The sequence below is a fragment of the Dipodomys merriami genome, unplaced genomic scaffold, assembly GCF_024711535.1.
Source record: "Dipodomys merriami isolate MVZ:Mamm:240054 unplaced genomic scaffold, mDipMer1.0.p SCAF_5, whole genome shotgun sequence".
In the NCBI taxonomy this organism is placed as follows: domain Eukaryota; kingdom Metazoa; phylum Chordata; class Mammalia; order Rodentia; family Heteromyidae; genus Dipodomys; species Dipodomys merriami.
This window is the reverse complement of record NW_027206068.1, coordinates 69,001,286-69,021,611: the sequence shown is the minus strand read 5'-3', so window position 1 is coordinate 69,021,611 and position 20,326 is coordinate 69,001,286. Positions and strand designations below refer to the sequence as shown.

The following is a 20,326-nucleotide window of genomic DNA, read 5'->3' as shown; positions in this document are numbered from 1 at the left end:
CTTTTGCACCACTTACCAGTTGTGTGATACTAAGCAAGTTGAGTTAGCTCATCTCCTTGTCCCTCAATGGCATACTGGATAATTGCAGCTAACCTCTATCTCCATCTCGGGGGTACTCAAGATATAAACCACTTGCACCACAATGGGAACAACGAAAATGAAATAGAGCTGTCATTATCACAAACATAACTCAGGTCCTCATTCTTGGCCAAGCCTTTTTTAATTTACAACTTTAGTGTACAACATTAAGTCCATACTTCCTTGAAATTTATCACTTGGTTCCTGTGGAAAAACAAAAATGGAAAGTTTTAATAACATATTCACTAATCCAAATCTGTAACTTTGTTTATGCAATTATTCAAAGATAATTATTGAGTTCTTATGACTAGTCTTACAAAGTAAACTGCTCTTCCCATCAAAAAGCAAGTCTAGAGCCGGGCGCTGGTGGCTCACGCCTGTAATCCTAGCTACTCAGGAGGCTGAGATCTGAGGATCGAGGTTCAAAGCCAGCCCGGGCAAGAAAGACCGTGAGATTCCTATCTCCAATAAACCACCAGAAAACCGGAAGTGGCGCTGTACCTCAAGTGGTAGAGCACTCGCCTTGAGCTGAAGAGCTGAGGGACAGCACTCAGGCCCAGAGTTCAAGCCCCACAACCGACAAAAAAAAAAAAAAAGCAAGTCTAGCTGGCACCCGTGGCTCACGCCTGTAATCCCAGCTACTCAGGAGGCTGAGACCTAAGCATCACAGTTTAAAGCCAGCCCAGGCATGAAAGTCCATGAGACTCTATCTCCAACTAACCACCAGAAAACGAAGTGGCGCTGTGGCTCAAGTGATAGAGGACTCTCCTTGAGCTGGGCCAGTGGCCAGAGTTCAAGCCCTATGACCAGCAAGGAAAAAAAAAAGTCTAGTCATTAAAACAATGCCTCTGTGTGGGAATACTGGGAGATCTGAAGGGATGTAAAAGGGTCAGTGCTGGAAGCTATATTAACAAAAGCACTGGAGGCAGCTAAGGAGGGAACACTTGAGTGTGTATAAAATCTGCCTGCTCTGTGGCCACATTTTCTCCCTTCTACCTCCCTACAAGACTTAAAAAAGTGTTCTATCCTGCATTTCCACCCCACCCTCCCAACCCCCAGTATGGGGCTTGAACTCAGTTTCAGGCTCTTAACTCTGGTTGCTTGCTCTACTGGTGCTCTGCGAATGGAGCCAAATCTCGAGCCTGGCTTTTTAGCTCATTAACTGGAAATTGAGTCTGACTTTTTCTGCCCAGGGCTGGCTTCAAACTCCTATCCTCCACATCTTAGTCTCCTGAGTAGCTAACCTTAATATATCAATAAATGGATGGGTAAACAGGATCCTAAGTTTGTAACCTAACTTAGGAAATACTAATTTTTTTTCTTTTTTTTTAATTTTATTTGTGAACATACTGTACAGAGGAGTTACAATTACATGGGCAGGATAATGCGTACATTTCTTACCAAGCATTGCACCCTCCTCCTTTGGTTTACCCTTCACATCCCTTCCCAGCCTCCCCCCTCCCCCCCATCCCAATCCTTCTCCTCCCCCCCCCACCCCCAATGACGTTGTAAAGCTCGTTTTGGACATGACAACTTGTACTTCTCATTGTTGCAACAGGTCCACCTGTATCCTTAAACAACAGGTTTTTCCCCATCTCCTTCACAAGTTATACTGACATCAAATATAGGAAATACCAATTTTTTTAAATATACAATGACAAAGGAAAATGATACCAAAAGTGGAGAGAGACAGCAGATGTGTAAATACTGTAGAAATTAGGTATGACTCAGTTAATTGTGCTTCATACTATTAGAATATTCTTTTTTTTTTTTTTTTGGTCCGGTTGTGGGGCCTGAACTCTGGGCCTGGGCGCTGTCCCTCAGCTCTTCAGCTCAAGGCTAGCGCTCTACCACTTGAGCCATAGCGCCACTTCCGGCTTTTTCTTTTTGCTTATGTGGTGCTGAGGAATCGAACCCAGGGCCTCAGGCATGCAAGGCAAGCACTCTACCACTGAGCCACCTTCTCAGCCCAGAATATTCATTTTAAGACTATTAAAAGTACAAAATCAAGCTGGTGCCAGGGGCTCACGCGTGTAATCCTAGCTACTCAGGAGGCTGAAATCTAAGGATAGCAGTTCAAAGCCAGACCGGACAGCAAAGTCTGTAAGACTCTATCTCCAATTAACCACCAGAAAACTGGAAGTGGCACTGTGGCTCATGTAGTAGAACATTCGCCTTGAGCTGAAGAACTCAGGGACAGCGCCCAAGCCCAGAGTTCAAGCCCCATGACCAACAACAACAACAACAAAAAGCACAAGATCAACTAAAACAAATCAGAATTTAAGACATTAGCCAGCTTGGTGGTACACACTTGTAATCCCACCTACTAATCAGAAGGCAAGGACAGGGAAGTTGAAAAATTAGAGGCCAGACCAAGCAAAGTTAGCCAGATCCTATCTATAAACAAGATACAAACAAAAAGGACTAAGAGTTGTAGCAAGCTCAAATCCCTGTTGAGTTCTTAGTACCATAAATATTAATTAAAATAGAAATTTAGGGCATACCTTCTTCAAAAGGCTTGAGTTTATACTTTCAATCCTCCTCATCAGGAAGGATACCCAATTCTTCATCTGTCCACTGAGAAGGATCAGGATATGTAAAGTGACCCTGGTGATAGCCATTCAAAAAAAAAAGTCAAGAATATATACTAAATGCAACTAATTAAGTTTCAAAAGAAAAAACAGTAATCAAGCTAAGTACCGTATGCACAGTCCTTGACACAGTATGGGACCCTTCACCATTTGGTAGCTCAACTGTTCACCTGTCCCTTCTGCATGACAGCCTGAATTTTAAAAGCCACTTCTTTTGGAAGAAGCCTAGGCCAGTGCTCTGCTAGTGATGAAGAGGAGCATAGAGTAGAGGCAACAGACTCCTCCTGTTTTCATCGCAGCATACAGAACATAAATGTTTTCAGACTTCCCTGCGAGAGCAGCTTCGAGAATATTAGTCTGTGCCATCCAGATGTAGAAGTATACCTCTGGCTGCCACACCATCTCCCCTTTAAACCATATACTCCTGACATGCGACCTCTGCATTGAAATGGGGATGTTTTAAAACAGGTATTGTGCTCTAGTTCATACACCCAAGCAATTCTAAGAAAAAATGGATATCAAGAAACCTGATACGTAGGGGCTGGGAATGTGGCCTACTTGGTAGAGTACTTGTCTAGCAAGCATGAAGCCCTGGGTTAGATTCCTCAGCACCAGAAAAGGCCAGAAGTGGCACTGTGGCTCAAGTGCTAGAGTGCTAGCCTTGGGCAAAAGAAGTGGTTAAAAAAAAAAAAGAAAAGAAAAACCTGATGTGCTGGGCACCAGTGGCTGGTGCCTGTAGTCCTAGCTACTTAGGAGGATGAGATCTGAGGACTGGGATTTGAAGTCATCAGAAAACTCTCTGAAACTCTTTTCTCCAATTAACCACCAGAAAACCAGAAGTGGTGCTGTGGCTCAAATTAGTAGGGTACAAGCCTTATGAAAAACAGGGACAGCACCCAGGCCCTGAGTTCAAGCTCCATGACCAATCAAAAGAAAAAATCTGTACACTAAAAAAACTTGTACACTAAATTGAAGACTTCTTTTCTTCTCCTAAAAGGGAACAGTCTGCACAAACTGGATAAAAGCTTAGGTGAGATTAAAGATAGAAAAATCACTAACTCCCCTCCTGGAGACAAACTCACACTGAACATCTGAAAGTATGAAATTCAGCCTACCAGTTAATCTGCAGTTCGGAAGGAAAGATACCAGTTTCTAATCTCCCACATATGGAAAGGAGAACCATAATATATGGACTAATAGCTGGGCATCAGTGGCTCATGCCTGTAATCCTAGCCACTCAAGAGGCTGAGATCTGAGGATCACAGTTCAAAGCCAGCACAGGCAGAAAAGTCCGTGAGACTCTTAGCTCCAATTATTCACCAGAAAACCAGAAATGGTGCCATTACTCAAGTGGTAGAGTCCTCACTTTAAGCTGAAGAAGAGGTGAAGGACAGTGCCCAGGCCAATTTCAAGCCCTATGGTCAACAAAAAAAAAAAAATGGGCTGCTAAATGTAAAACAGGTCCAAGGACCACATGTTCCATTAAGTAATGGGATTCCTGCACAAATACATGACAATATTGTAGTGAAGAGACACACCCAGGAATGACATTTCCCCATTTGTTAGGAAATGGAAAGGCTTGGAAAAAATTATATTAAGTGAGGTAAGCCAGGCCCAAAGAAACATAGGTCCCATGGTTTCCCTTATTTGCAATATCTAGTATAGGTATGAGTCAAGCGGAAAAGGTCAGATAATGTGATGTTAGGAAAATGAACCCTTAAATATGTATTTTAATGTTTTCGTTTCTTTCATGCATGTGTTTCTAACGCATTTATAAGTTTATTTCTTTGTTGCTTTGTATGTCCCTCCCCCACAGTGTAACCCCCGCTTTCACTTTATTTGATGTCAGTATAACATGTGGAGGAGATGGGGACAAACAAGTCGTTTAAGGATTCAGGTGGACCTGTTGCAACAAGGAGAATTACAAAATGTCATGTCAAAGCCAGCTTTACAATGTTGGTGTGGGGGAGGGGGAGGGGGGAGGCTGGGAAGGGAGGTGAAGGGTAAACAAAGGAGGAGGCTGCAATGCTTGGTAAGAAATGCATGCATTTTCCTGCCAATGTAATTGTAACCCCTCTGTACAGTATGTTCTCAAATAAAATAAAATAAAATTTAAATTAAAAAAAAAAAAAAAGATACACCCAGGCAGGAACATGGTCTATAAACACAAGAATAAACAAGCTAGGCTATTAATACATCTTCCTTCTCTCTAAACATAAAAGAACCAGAACCCTTCTCCTGGACTTACCAGCACAGCATCCGAGTCATGCCAAAAGCGCCAGAAAATCCAAAACCACATGAGAGCGCTGAAGAACTCACCCTGCAGCACCTGGGACCTGGTCAGCTGGGGAAACTGTCTGTATCGGGGGTGTATATGGACACCGCCACCAGCACTAGGAGATAAAACATGAGAACTGGCTTGCATTTCAAAGGAGTGAGTCATCCTTGAGACTAAAGCTAACACTTCTCATATTCTCCACCAAAATATTAACAGATTGAACAAGGTTCACAATCCCTTGACACACTCATTTTCCATTCAGTTTGCTGTAAATGTGGAGCAGCAAACCCTGACCTCCCAACACTGGAGAGGCTAAGGCAGCAGGACCACTAGTTTGAGACCATCTTGGACTAAGAATGAGAACTTGTTTCAAAAAACAAAAGTATAAACTAAAATTTCAGGGGCTGGGACGGTGGCTCAAGTGGTAGAGCACTCGCCTTGAGATGAAGACCTCAGGGACAGTGCCCAGGCCAAGTTCAGACCCCATGACCAAAAAAAAAAAAAAAAAATTGAAATTTCAGTGAGACACAATTAGAAAAGATAGAAAACTGAATGTATTGAATACACGCCAACAATCCCAGCTACTATGGGAGGCTTAGATCTGAGGATCAAGGTACAAAACCAGTGCAGACAAATCTAGTCCTGGTACTGGCACTAAAAATATAAAAGGGGGGGGGCGGGGGGAATTGTCCACTGAAGAATATAGCCAACTGCTTCTGTAATGCCTTCATGAACTGACTGTTTTCTGAGGACCTACCTCTGCATATACTGCAGTATTTAAATAAACCATGAGATAATTCAATATATTGTAACAACAGACTTCCTCTTTGATAGGTGTTAGCTACAACCTATGTATACAGGTGCGTTAAGTTTTGTTTAGTGCTAGGAGTAGAGTTCAAACTCATCCTGACTACAGTCCACATTTTATTATTGCTAGAGTGACATTGTTTTAACCTTGACTAAAATAGAAGTCACTGCAAGGTGGAACTTTTTTTTTGGCGGGTCCCGGGGCTTGAACTCAGGGACTGGGCACTGTCCCTGAACTTTATGGCTCAAAGCTAGTGATCTGCCACTTAAGCCACTACTAGACAGGAATCTGCCAAGAGCAAAATCCAAGTAAAAACAAAGGCTGGGAACTAAGCAAGCGCTGAAGCTGGCATTCAGACAGCTACATAAGGTGTGGAACAGGAGTCACTGACGCTTACTCAACAAAAGTCTATGAGAGTCCCACCATGAAAGGGTGAATGAGAAACTACCAAGAAGCAGAGAAGGGAGCTGGAAGCCCAACACTGATGGCTCACTCTTATTATCCTAGCTACTCAGGAGGCTGAGATCTGAGAATCACGGTTTGAAGCCAGCCCAGGCAAGAAGGTCTGTGGAGACTCTCCTCTCCAATAACCTAAAAGCCCTGAAGTGGCACTGTGGCTGAAGTGGTAGAGAACTAGCTTTGAAGGGCTGGGAAGGTGGCTCAGTGGTACAGCACTTGCCTTGCATGCATGAGGCCCTGGGTTCGATTCCTCAGCACCACATGAGTAGAAAAAGCCGGAAGTGGTGCTGTGGCTCAAGTGGTAGAGCGCTAGCCTTGAGCTGAAGAGCTGAGGGACAGCGCCCAGGCCCAGAGTTCAGGCCCCACGACCGACAAAAATAAATAAATAAAGAGAGAACTAGCTTTGAGCAGAAGCAGCTCAGGGACAGCACCCACGCCTAGAGTTCAAGCCCGGGGGGGGGGGGGGGGGTGAGAATCAAGGACAGCCACAGTGCAACTTCCGGCTTTTTTCTGTGTATGAGGTACTGAGGAATCGAACCCAGGGCTTCGTGCATGCTAGGCAAGCACTCTACCACTAAGCCCAGCCCTTGCTCTTGACTTTGAAGAAAATGTCCCTACTGTCAAGACACCCCTAATCTGCCCCAGTACCCTATCTCGGATGACCCTAAATTGCCCAGGTAAACTACAATTCCCAGCATGCCTCAGGCGAAGCCCTCGCCAGCAGCGGCCCCGCCCTGTCCGCCTCAAGGTGAGGGCCTCCGGACGCAGCGCTCTGCCTCCGAGCCCGCGCAGCCCTCCCTGCATCCCGACACTCACTGACGGACTCCACCGCCTGCAGCCGCCAGAGCGCCTCTACCTCGGAAGAGGCGGCCTCCGGCGCGAGCCAGAGGCGCCAACCGGGTCACCGCCGACATGCTGCGTCCGCACCACCGTCCTCCGGACGCCCCGCCCCCTTGCGTCACCTCCCTGCGCGCCGCCCCTGAACGTCAGGACGTCAGCACGCCACCCACCTCCCCAGGACGGCCTGCAGGCGGTGCGTGGGAACCTTCCTTCTCCGCCTTCCCGGGTCTCTCGGCTGGGGAGGTGCTCGCCCGCCCCGCCAGGGCGCCAGGGCGGCCTCGGGACGAGCTAGGCGTGGGAGCGCCTCTTCTTCATTCCGCTTGGGGTGAGACGAGCGGACCCCCGCGTCTAACCACAATCCTCCGGCCCCCAGCGGCCTCGGGAAGGCTCCCCAGCCGGGCGCCCGGGGCTCCCGCCTGATCCCGGCTTCTCCAGATAACCGGGAGAATGCCCGCCCAAGGCGTCGCCCACGTGGCGGAGCCAGAGCTCGCGGCCCTGAGTTCAAGCCCCACCACGGGCACAGCACACACCCCAAAAGAAAGGGTCAGGGCGGTTCTGTACCTAGTGGTCAAGTCACATCGTTCCTTTGGTTTTTGTTTTGCTTTTTAGTGACGCTGAGGATCAAACCCAGGTCCTTATCAATGCTAGGAAAGCGTTCCTTACTCTCGCGTAAAAGTTTAGCAAAAAATAGTTTGAAACTCAGTGGAATTTGCTCTAGTCATGTATTACAGCTTGAAAGATTTGCTAGTGGTACAGCACCTGTATAATTGATAAATGAACAATGTGTGTGTACTCTCAACGTTTTGCCAGTAAGAGTACATATTAATAAATACACATATTTATACTTATATTGGAAAGCATAGGTAGGACTTTGGGATTTGATGGCATTTTCTACTCTATATATGAGAACTCACAAACCACCCAAAGAGCTATATCTGACCAAGGAGTGTGGAAAATTTGAACAAGATAACAGCAATCAAACAAATAACATTCTATTCATCCACTTGGGTAGGATATTTTCACTGGAATGGTGCCCCCAAGCACCAGGCCCCACTCCCCAAATGCATAGACAGAGCCTTCTTCCCATTATTCCCACTTAACCCAAAGCTTTTCACAGACCCAGAAAACAGTTCAGGTTCTAGACCACCAGCTACCACAGGCCAGGCCTTTGGCAGCAGCCTTCATGTCCTGCCCACTGCCCGGGTCAGAAGATAGATACTGATCCTTTGAGAAGAAAAGGCTTCGCTGCCTCCAGGATGTCCAGCTGGGGGTCCAGTGAGCGGCCGAGCCCCTCCAGCACCATAATGGCCAACACAATTGAAGCAAAATTACTCTCAAGCTTTACCTGGAAATGAAAAACAGCAGCTCTTCATAAATGAACATAACACAAGTACCACACACCACCCTATCCTCATCCAGCTTCCCCCACAGGCTTCCAGGAGACTGCTCAGAATGAAGGAGGGAAGGTGGTCTCACCTTGTGAATCATCAGTAGCTTAAAGACATTGGAGAGAAGTTTGGAAACTTGTAGCTGAAAAACAAAAGAGAGAGAGCCTACTAGGGGTGGAGAAGTCCAGACTATTTCCTTTCTGGGACTGCTTCCCCCCACCTACACTGACACACACACACATACGCACACACGCGCGCGCGCACACACACACACACCATACACATGTGTGTGTAAGGAATTATGGAGAAACTCCAAGAAGGAACCCGCACAGGTTCAACTTTCAGGGAAGATTCAGGTTACGGATGTCTTCAGACCAAGTCTCAAATGGCCCATCCTGTTTACCTACTACATCCTCCCCATACAAAAATCCTATGTGAGCAGACCAGGTCAGCAGCGCAGTGGCTCCTTGAGGTGCAACCTTGTGCTAACAAGGAGACAGGCAAGTGATTACAACTATGTATAAAATATGACAGACTCTAGATCAGGCCTAAACTAGGGACATGGGCTTAAGGCATGTCCTTGGGCTTCTCCTTCCCTTCATGTTTAGCTATCTCCACATTAGCTGCACCCGAGGTAAGACAGGTGACCCCGGCCAGGCACCAGTGGGTTATATGTGTAATGCTAACTATTCAAGAGGCTGAGATCTGAGGACTGCAGTACAAAGCCAGCCAAGAAGACTAGCTACAATTAACCAGCAAAAAGTGAAGGTATGGCTCAAATGGTAGAGCACCAGCCTTGAGTGAAAAAGCTAAGCGAAAATGCACAAAAGGGGGTCCCAAGCTACCCCAGAAGAACCTAGCCAAGCAGCTACTCTGAAGAGCCTTGGTTCTAAAGGCCCTCCTCATGCCTCCAGGAAGACTAGAAGAAAAGGCATTGTTTGTGTTCTAACCTAACCTGCCTTGAAGCCCTCTCTACTCCCCCATTCTCCCAGCCCAAGGCTTCCCTCAGACCAAAGGCAGAGGCTGTGAGCCTCGGGGACATCTGCCCACCTGTTCCAAGGCAATGATGTTCTTCCTGGCCTGGGTCACCAGCGTGGCCATCTCAGCCTTGAACCTCTCCACGTCCTTGCACTCGTTGGCCCGGGAATGACGCAGGAAGAGCTCGGCCACTTTGTGGCCCTGGCAGATACAAAGGGAAGTATATCACAGCAGAGCTAAATGAGCACAAACTATAGGCTCTGCAGAACTTCCCTCACCTCTTCATTGCTTTTGTCCTGTTCTGTCTCCCATCCTGGGCTTTTTTTCCCTCCTTTTCAACTTCTACCCTCCACTAGGCCTGGTAACTAGCCAGTCCTCCCCAGGTCTGTGATTGGCAGTCTAGGTCTGCTTTGCCTTCCTGAACCACACAGGGTGCTCAGAGGCAGAGCTGGGGTCCTGCAGCTCATGCTCCATGCAGCCTTGTGATCACCTGGCCAGGCAGAACCAGGACCTGCCAGCGGGGCAGGGTGGGAGAGAGGCAGGCTTCCCTGGGGCTCTCTTCCTATGCAGAAGTACCTGCTCCCCGCTTTCCCCAGCCCCTGTGCTCCAGCCTGTCCTCTCCTGACTTTCCCAGGACTCCCTTGAAGTGTGCCTTCAGTCATCACCTCAAATGCCTGTCACCTCTCACTGCATGGCTCCAGGAACACAGCTATTCCTCCCGGTACTGTGGTCTTGATCTTCTATTCAAACCTGCACAGAGGAACACCCCAGCCCCACCACTGCACCCAGAGGTTTAACCAGGAGACATTTGCAAACTGGCCTACGGCTCCAGCTCTGGCTGGCCTCAGAAGCTTCTCAAGTAGGATCTTTCTCAATGATGAATTCTCCTCCAGGTAGCTAGAGGATTTCTTCCCAGGAATCCTTGATGTAGAGGCTCTGCTGAGTACTTTCTCTCTAATCACAGCTTCCAATCCCCAGAGCTGCCCCCCTCCCAAAAAAAAGGACATCCACTCCAGATTCCAAGGCATCTTGCCCACGTGGAAGATACAATCTCCATACTGCTCCATACATACTCCATACTGCTGCTTCTCTCCAGCCTTGCAGCAAAGCACACAAATGGGAAACAACCATTGTTTGGTCAAAAAGATGGTGTCTGCTAGGTGCCAGTGGCTCACACCTGTGATCCTAGCTACTCGGGAGGCTGAGATCTGAAGATCATGGGTCAAAGCCAGGCCAGACAGACAACTCCATGAGATTCTCATCTCGTTAACCAGCAAAAAGCCAGAAGTGGAGGTGTGGCTCAAGTAGTAGAGAAGAAAACCAGCTAAGGTGAGATTATAAGGCCCTAAGTTCACACCCAGTACTGACATAAAAAGGAGGAGGAAGATACAGAGGAGAAGACATAGCAGCAGCAGCCAGTGCCCCCCTGCCTGCTTGCACATTGCCCTGGTAGAAAGAGAAACCACAGGCATACAACACGGTCACCAACATGAACTGCTCCGTTTATCAGGCCTGGCCTCTGCTCATGGCCAGCAGCAGCAGCCTGGCAAATGAGGGCCTTTACAAGGCTGAGGAGTCTCACCTGCCCCATCACCACGGCCAGAAAAACTGCCCGGAAATTGCTCAGGTCAGAGGCCTGCAGCTCAGACACAATGCCAGCGTCCAGCAGCACCAGTCGCAGGGGGCGTAGGCCAGGCACCATGGCCACCGTCAGCGTGTCACCAACTTCCACCTGCTGCAGCTGCTCCTCCTGGCTTGGGGACAGTCCATCAGCACCCTGGACCAGGATGTTCCCCGGGTGAAGGTCCCCGTGCACAAAGTTATCCACAAAGATCTACAAAGAGATGGCATCACGCAGGACCGTCACCCCTCACCACCTCGGTACCAGGCAGACAACGAGGCAACAATGGCGAAGACATACACATTTCACACAGCCTGGCTGCTTCAAAGTCTTCAGTTCAGAATTTGTACAGGGACTACTGTAAATCAAAGCTTAAGAAAAAAAGCTTCTTTTATTTTTTTCTAACTTTTTTTTTGGCCAGTCCTGGTGCTTGAACTCAGGGCCTGAGCACTGTGGCTGGAACCTCTTTGTGCTCAAAGCTAGCGCTCTATCACTTGAGCCATAGTACCACTTCTGGAGTTTTCTGTTTTTTGTTTTTTTTTTGGGGGGGGGGGGTGAGTTTCATAGACTTTCTTGCCCAGGCTGGCTTTGAACCATGATTCTCAGATTTCAGTCTCCTGAGTAGTTACAATTATAGGCATAAGCCACCAGCATCTGGCTCTAACGCGCGCGCGCGTGTGCGTGCGTGCGTGTGTGTGTGGTGTGTGTTACGTGCTGGTACCGGGGCTTGAACTCAAGGCCTTACACGTGCTGGGGTTGCTTGCTTACAGCTGGTACTCTACCACTTGAGCCACGCCTCCTCCAGCCCAGCAGTTTGCTGGTTGAGTTGGAGTTTCATGGACTTTTCTGCCTGGGCTAACTTCAATCTCAGTCCTCCAGAACTCAACCTCCTGAGTAGTGAGGGTTACAGGTGTGAGGTACCAGCACCGTGCATTTCTTTACTTTTGTGTGATACTAAGGCTTGAACAGGGTCTTTCGCTTTCTCTTGGCTTTTTCACTCAAGGTTGATGCTCTACCACTTGAGCCACAACTCTACCTCTGGATTTTTGTGGGTTAATTGGAGTTAAGTATCTCACAGCCTTTTCTTCTTGGGCTGGCTTTGAACTCTGATCCTCAAATCTCTGCCTTCTGAGTAGCTAGGATTACAGGTGTGGGTCACGGGCACCTGGCTGCATTTCTTTAAGAAGACTTGCCCTCCACTGCCTCCAGATGGTCGGTGGCAAAGGTGTGCGCGCTGCCTGCAGTGTTGGTGCGGTTCAGACACCCTGTGGTGCGCCCTCCCACAGCTCCTGGGTGGTTCTCCCAAGATCCTCTGCATCCCACCCATTGGTGATCCACCTTACCACCCCTCCACCCACCAGGAAACGGAGCACCCTCTAGCCCAGGACACCTGAGCTCATCATGGCAGGGAATGGAAGCATATCCCTAGGCTCTCAGTTGTTTATAGTCTCTCTGGCCTCTGCGCACCAGGTGCCAGGATTGTGCCCCTCCTACCACCCCCTCCTCACCCCCACTCTAACAGTCAAGCGAATCCCCAGATATGGCCAGGTGAACCCCAAGTGGACAAGAGCACTGCTGAGAGCCCTGGTTGCATGAAAAAGAGCGGCCTCACTGCTTGTTCCTCCCATCCTCCCCCACCCCTCCACCCCCAAGGCGTGGCCCCAAAACACTCCTTTCTTCAGACCCCACTCTGAAGAAAGCTCTCACATCATCTCCATTGCTCCTTACTGTTGCTCACCCCTGGGCCTTTGCACGGGCCATTCTCTTTCCTCATGCAGGTGACTCCTGCACTTCTGGGATGAAGCACTGGGTTGGGAAAGGCCCCTCCTACCTGGACACCCTGTACTGATCCTCTCTGTCTTTGCCAGTTTTCCCTTTGAACAGTAGTTCCATGAACATGGTAGTCACATCTGTGTGGCTCACTGCTGTAAGCCTAACGCTTGATTCAGTGCCTAGCCTGAAGGTGCTTAGCAACTACTACAGGAGCGAATGAATGAATGAATGAATGAATGAAGTAGTGGTTAACATACAACACTGCCTCAGCATTTGGGGCTGTGGGCAGTTGGGTAGGGACAGATCTGGTTCACAATCCTTCCCACAGCTCACAGCAAGTGCCGCTGAGAAAGGGCTCAGCAGGAACTGGGGACACATAAGCATTGGGGGGCTAGGCTACCTGTAGGCAAATGTTCCTAGCGTGTGACTCTCTGGCTCCCCCTCCCACTCCACCACCAAGCTACGCAGAACTCAGCACCTCATCGCCTCCCACGGCGGGCTCGAGCTGGGCCTGAGCACCCAAGCGGCCCACAAGCTCACCATCTTCAGGAGCATGTTGATCCCCAGCCATGCAATCTTCCTCTTCAGGTCCTCGGGAATCCCTGCCTGCTGGTAGCTGGACACAGGCACGCTCTCCTTGGAGAAAGCCCAGGAGAGAACAGCGTTACCCTGCCGGCCACCCCATGGGACCCATCAGAGCTTCCTCCCTGCCTCTGGGCAGGAAGCCTGTTCCTTCCTAAATCCGTATGAATCTGTCACCTACTTCCAGTCCCTCCAATGTCCTTTCTCCAAGGACAAGTTGATTAAGAGTAAACCTAAGGCCAGGTGCTGGTGGCTCACACCTGTAATCCTAGTGCCTCAAGAGGTTGAAATCTAAGGATCAGTTTGAAATCATCCCAGTCTGTGCAAGAAATAGAGCTGTGGCTCACGCCTATAAACCTAGGTACTCAGGAGGCTGAGAACTGAGGATCACGGTTCAAAGCCAGCCCAGGCAGGAAAGTCCGTGAGACTCTTACCTTCAATTATTCACCAGAAAACCAGAAGTGGCGCTGTGGCTCCACTATAGTAGAGCGCTCGCCTTGAGCTGAAGAGCTGAGGGACAGCGCCCAGGCCCAGAGTTCAAGCCCCACTAACAACAACAACAAAAAGAGTGAAGGCATGATGAGAATTTAAAAAAAAACCACATTGTGCTATATTTAGTTATTTTACCAGACCTAGGGCTTGAACTCAGGGCCTGGGCACTGTCCTGAGCTTTGCCACAGCACTACTTCTGGCTTTTTCTGTGTATGTGGTACTGAGGAGTCAAACCCAGGGCTTCATGAATGCCAGGCAGCACTCCACCACTAAGTCATGTTCCCAGCCCATGACGAGACTCTTACTTCATATGTTTCTACCAGGACATCTCTGGCGACAAAGGGACGCAGAGGAGTGGGGAATCTCACAGACGTCACATTCTTGAAGTTGCATTGGAAATGTTCTAAATTCTGAGCTTCGTAACGCAGGTCAACCTAGGGAGATGAAGAGGTTCAAGCTGCACTCAGGAGCTACCCCTGACCTCTGACCTCTGACCTCTGACCTGCCGGACAGCTAGCAAGCCACCTGCTTCACCCCGTCTTCCCTCCCCCTCCTCCTCCAATTCCCAGGACTCCGGGAAACTAAGTGAGGACAGTCTGGCTCAAGATCCAAGATCTACACAAGAACTCCTCTACTCTGTGAACAACTCCCCACCCCCAGCCCAGCCGCACCCCCACCCCCCCAGCTCCAGCCAACCATGCCCCACCTCCCAGGGAGTTGATGTCACTTCCCCAAGGGGTAGCACCATGCCTGGCTGTCCCAGCCTGCAGCTCCCTACCATCGATATGCTGACACAGGGCTGACTCTGCCCCAGCCTCCCACGTCTGATGCACCGGATGCCCAGCCCCACATTGCTGACTGAAGGCTCAGCCCTGTCTGTCTTAATACCTGTCCCCCAGCTTTCCTCCCTCTATCGGCTTCTATGCCCACCTGCACAGTGCTGTTGACATTTCGAGAATGATAAAATCCCTCTGTACATCACCTTTATAATAACAATAAAGTTGGGCACCGATGGCTCATGCCTGTAATCCTAGCTACTCAGGAGGCTGAGATCTGAGGATCGCGGTTCAAAGCCAGCTCAGGCAGGAAAGTCTGAGGCTTTTTTTTTTTTTGGTCCAGTCGTGGGGCCTGAACTCTGGGCCTGGGCGCTGTCCCTCAGCTCTTCAGCTCAAGGCTAGCGCTCTACCACTAGAGCCACAGCACCACTTCCGGCTTTTTTCTTTTTTGCTTACGTGGTGCTGAGGAATCGAACCCAGGGCCTCAAGCATGCAAGGCAAGCGCTCTACCACTGAGCCACCTTCCCAGCCCAAGTCTGAGACTCTTATCTCCAATAAACCACCAGAAAACAAGAGGTGGCACTGTGGCTCAAGAGATAAGAGCACTAGCCTACAAGAAAAAAAACCAACAAAAAAGAAAAAGAAAAGAAAGGTTTTTTTGTGGGGTTTTGTTTGTTTGTTTTTGAGACACAGTCTTATTAGACAGCCGAAGCTGGCCTCCAAGTCAAGATCCTCCTGCCTCAGCCTCCCTGAGTGCTGGGATTACAGGTGTGTACCACCACACCCAGCTTCTAAAAAAACTTTTGTTGTTGTGTTGTTTTTGTTGGCATGGGACTTGAACTCGGCCTAGGCACTGTCCCTTAGCTCCTCAGCTCAAGGCAAGCGCTCTACCCCTTGAGCCACAGCACCACTTCTGGTTTTCTGATGGTTTATTAGAGATAAGAGTATCACAGACTTTCCTGCCTGGACTGGCCTTGAACCATGATCCTCAGATCTCAGCCTCCTGAGTAACTAGGATTATAGTGCTAGCCACTGGTGCCTGGCTCCAAATACGTTTTTTTTAAAGACAAATGGAGGGGCTGGGAATGTGGCTCAATGGTAGAGTGTTTGCCTTGCATGCAGGAGGCCCTGGGTTCGATTCCTCAGCACCACATAAGCAGAAAACACCAGAAGTGGTGCTGTGGCTCAAGTGGTAGAGCACTAGCCTTGAGCTGAAGAGCTGAGGTAGGGTGCCCAGGCCCAGAGTTCAGGCCCCACAACCAACAACAACAACAACAACAAAAATGACAAATAGAGGGTTTGGGAGTGTGCTTGCCTAGCACGCATGAAGCCCTGGGTTCTATTCCTCAATACCACATCAACAGAAACGGCTAGAAGTGGCTCTGTGGCTCAAGTGGTAGAGCGCTCGCCTTGAGCAGCAGCAGCCCAGGCCTGAAGAAAAAAAAGAAAAGAAAAAGACAAATAGAGCTAGATGCCGGTGGCTCACCCTATAATCCTAGCTGAGGAGGCCAAGATCTGAGGATCAAGGTTCAGAGCTAGCTGGGGCAGGAAGTGCATGAGACTCTTATCCAATCAGAAGACTCTTCTATAATCAGAAGTGGTGCCATGGCTCAAAATGGTAGAGCGCTAGTCTTGAGTGAAAGAGCTCAGGAACAGAGCCCAGGCCCTGAGTTCAAGGCCCATGACCAACCCAAATTTAAAAAAAAAAGAAGCCTGAGAGACCCTCGTTCTCTCCACCAGGCGCAGACAGTGTGAAGGTTCTGCAGCTTAGAAGCTACAGTAATTTATCCTTTACAGCCCTGGAGACTTAAGTCCCTAAATCTGCCAGCGCCTTGCTCTTGGACTTAAGTCTCCAGGGCTGTAAACAATAAATTACTGTAGCTTCTAAGCTCCCTGGTCTATAATATTTTGTTACAAGCAGCCTGCACAGACTAAAGCACTTTCGAAACACAAACACAAATCCTGGAGACTTAACACCTTCAATCAGCGGATAGAGAGAGGAGCTGGCACACAGCTTCTGCAAACCTGCCCACGGCTGCACTCTCTGGTAAGGAGGCAGCACACATGTCCACAGGGGCCTGATCACCCCCCAGGTATGCTTACACACAGGTCTGGCTACATAGACCAATGCCCCAAACATCCCAAACAGGAAAGAGCCCCTTATCAATCACTATGGAAACAAAGCAAAACAAAATTAATTGTATGACTAGGCTAATTGCTCCTTCCCCCCGTGGTCAGTGGGTGACGTGTCAGAATGAAAACTGAAGCCCCATCCCATTCATTTTCTCCCAGGCACAAAGGAAGAAGGTATTCCTAAACGCCCTCACAGTCCACTCAGCCCACAGTATGAAAACCCTGGTCAGAAGACTGGGAAGAAGAGATGACCCCACTTCAAGTCTCTACTTGAGCCAGGCACCAATGTCACATGCCTGTAATCCTAGCTATTTGGGAGGCTGAGATCTGAGGATCAAGATTTGAAGCCAGCAGGAAAGTCCATGAGATTCTTAGCTCCAAATTAACCAGCAAAGAGCTGGTTAAGGGCTGGGAAGGTGGCTCAGTGGTAGAGTGTTCTCCTTGCATGCATGAGGCCCTGGGTTCGATTCCTCAGCACCACATAGCAGAAAAAAGCCAGAAGTGGTGCTGTGGATCAAGTGGTAGAGTGCTAGCCTTGAGCTGAGGGATGGTGCCCAGGCCCAGAATTCAGGCCCCATGACAAAAAAAAAAAAAAAAAAAAAGCTGGTTAAGCCATCCTTTTGTGTTCAAGCCATCCTTGAGCAAAAAAATCTAAGGGACAGCACCCAAGTCCTGAGTTCAAGCCCCAGTACTGGTACCAAAACACAAAAAGATTTCTTACATGATCCTTCATGGTCTCTTCACACTGCCATACTGTTGAAGATGGCAGTTCCACACCTGGAAGAAAACTGGGTCCCTAAATCACTGTGGAGCAGAGCCTTTCCTCCTCCCTCAAGGTATCGTCAATGTCAGTAAGGAACAGCCTGCTGAGACTTAAACATTATTTGTTTTACCAGCTAGCATTACCCATCCTAACTAATGCATCGTACTCTCCATTCCTCAGTTACTAGCACTGTCAATAGCAAGAATGACACTAGGTGCTATTTGTAGCTGAAGGAAGAAGTCACCTGTTGGACCATGAGCTTCTCGAACTCGTCCACAACTTCAGGCAAGCTAAGCCATTTGATGCCTGGCAAAAGCCCAAGGACTCGGCTGCCAATCTTCATCAGGAGCAGGTCCATCTGCACCTGAGAGAGCAGGCCAGGGTGCAGCACCTGCCACAAAGAGGAATCATGAGACACAAGGAGGAATATGGACGACACAATGGCCCTAGCAGTGCTGTGTCGGGTCTTCAAAGGAGCCACGCAAACTTCTGAGAACAAAGGGAAGCACCCGGTACCCAGGAAGTTCCTGGTGGTGGTCCTCCAGCCCAGACACAGCAGACTCCAAACCCTGCAGCAGGCCAGTCACACAGCCTCTCCTAAAGTTGGGAAATAAAACAGCTGGGTATCAGAGGCTCAGAGCTACCATCCTAGCTGCACAGGAGGCTGTGATCTGAGGAGCCAGGGTCAAAGCCAGCCAGGCAGACAAATCCAAGAGTCTCTTTAATTGGAGAAATTCTATTCCAATTCACCAGGGGGGATAAAAAAAAAAAAAAAAAAGCTATGAATGAAACAAAACCAAGTGACAGCTCGATGCCCTAAATTCAAGCTCCCGGCAGGGGATCGCATCTTCCCACCCCCGCAAAAAAAGGAAATCTGCCTGCAGGCAACAGACACTCAAATATTACACTAACAGAAACTCTGAAACCCACATGTTCTAAGTTCTGAGAGTTGGTTTGTTTTGTTTTGTTTTTGTCAGTTGTGGGGTTTGAACTCTGGGCCTGGGCGCTGTCCCTCAGCTCTTCAGCGCAAGAGGAGCACTCTACCACTTGAGCCACAGAGCCACTTCCTGTTTTCTGGTGGTTAATTGGAGATAACAGTCTCATGGACTTTCATGCACAGGCTGGCTTTGAACCACGATCCTCAGATCTCAACCTCCTGAATAGCTAGGATTACAGGCGTCTAGCACCAGACAGTTCTGAAAGTCTTTAAGGACTGACTTCACACTACAAACGAAATACTATTCAACAATGTGAAGTCAAACTGAAAGTTCACTAAAATGGTTGTAAAAATTACCTTTAGACTGTATTAAAGAAGCATATGAGTGAGACATCGGTGGCTCACACCTGTAATCCTAACTCGGGAGGCTGAGAGTTGAAGATTGTGGTTCAAAACCAGCCAGGAGAGGTAAGTGGATAAGACTCTTAACTCCAAATAACCACCAGAAAACTAGAAGTGGAGCCATGGCTCAAAATGGTAGAGCACTAGCCTTGAGCAAAAGAGCTCAGGAACAGCACTTTGGCCCTGAGTTCAAGCCCCATGAACACACACACACACACACACACACACACACACACACACACACACACACACACACACACACACACAAAAGAATGTGAAGCAGAAATTAATTTCATGATCAGTATTGGGTCTTGGGCCCAATATACCTCACTGTGTATATGCAACTACTCCAAAGTCTACAAACACTTGATATCGAACACATTTCTAGTTCCAAGCGTGTCCGAAAAGGAATCATGGGAGTGGGCTGTCAGGCGATGTGGGGGTGTCCTGCACCCCCAGCTCGGTGGGAGGATTGAGCTGAGGAGAGGCCCGGCTGACGCCAGGAGCACACTTACTTTCACGGCCACGGGGATGAGCTGGCCGGGCTGGGGCGGGCCGCCGCGCACCTGTGACCCTGCTACATCAGCTTCAGGAAGCAGCAGCTTTTCGAGAAACGACTGGTCCGCAAGATCTCCCGGAGCCTTCCACTCATGCCCAAGCTGCCCCAAGGCCTCCCGGCACCTGGTGAGCAGCCCGGGTGCGGCGGCGGCGTCGCGGGGTCGCCGGCCGCCGGCCTTTCCCAGCAGGGCCGGGCTGGCGAACGCCTTGTACACCTGGGCCACACAGCCGGAGCCCACAGGTTTCTGGGTCTCGAAACAGAGGACGTGGCTCCAGTCTTTCCCAAAGGCCTCGAGCAGCGAGCGCTCCGTGTGCGCCCAGGGGTGGGGCGCCACCTGCACGTGCAGCTTGGAGAACCGGGCGCAGAAGTCCTCGGAGAAGAGGTCGCGCCGGGTGCTGGCCCACTGGCCCAGCTTGATGTACGTGGGGCCCGAGGTCTCGGTGGCTTTCAGGAGCAGCTGGAACCAGAGCGCGGCCAGGCCGGGAGCCAGGTAGGTGAGCGGGTAGAGCAGCAGCAGCGGGAGGAACTTGGCCAGCAGGAGGCCGGCGCGCACGCACAGGCGCAGCGGCAGCAGCGCGCGGCCCAGCGGCCCCGCGCGGGGGCCCCGCGCCCCGCGCCGCCTCTCGGCCACGTCGCCCCGGCGGGCCTTCGGCGGGCCCACGCCGTCGGGGACCCCCTCGGCCACGTCCCCGGAGGCGGACAGGAGCCTGGGCAAACTACCGAGCAGAAGCCAGCAGACCCCGGCCCCGCGGTCGCACCCCAGCGGCCGGAGGCGGCGCAGCTGCGGCGGGCGCCCGAGGCTCCGCAGACGCGCCCAGCAGACGCGGACCGGGAAGCGCCAGGGGGTCCCCATCGTCCCCGCGGCCCG

The 20,326-nt window shown here is 49.9% G+C and overlaps 2 protein-coding genes across 2 annotated transcripts; both read right to left on the bottom strand.

Annotated features, from left to right (window-relative positions):
* Positions 1-201: 201 nt before the first annotated feature.
* Ndufb2 (NADH:ubiquinone oxidoreductase subunit B2) lies at positions 202-7,180 on the bottom strand. The gene is made up of 4 exons (XM_069996915.1): positions 7,031-7,180; positions 4,918-5,062; positions 2,583-2,685; positions 202-282 (listed from the first exon to the last, which is right to left on the bottom strand). The coding sequence occupies exons 1-3, from the start codon at positions 7,126-7,128 to the stop codon at positions 2,611-2,613; spliced, it is 318 nt and encodes a 105-aa protein (XP_069853016.1). The 5' UTR covers positions 7,129-7,180; the 3' UTR covers positions 202-282; positions 2,583-2,610.
* Positions 7,181-8,030: 850 nt separating this feature from the next.
* Adck2 (aarF domain containing kinase 2) lies at positions 8,031-20,326 on the bottom strand. Its single transcript, XM_069996912.1, has 8 exons — positions 19,415-20,326; positions 17,805-17,951; positions 14,194-14,322; positions 13,355-13,450; positions 11,003-11,254; positions 9,493-9,621; positions 8,531-8,584; positions 8,031-8,399 (listed from the first exon to the last, which is right to left on the bottom strand). The coding sequence occupies exons 1-8, from the start codon at positions 20,309-20,311 to the stop codon at positions 8,259-8,261; spliced, it is 1,845 nt and encodes a 614-aa protein (XP_069853013.1). The 5' UTR covers positions 20,312-20,326; the 3' UTR covers positions 8,031-8,258.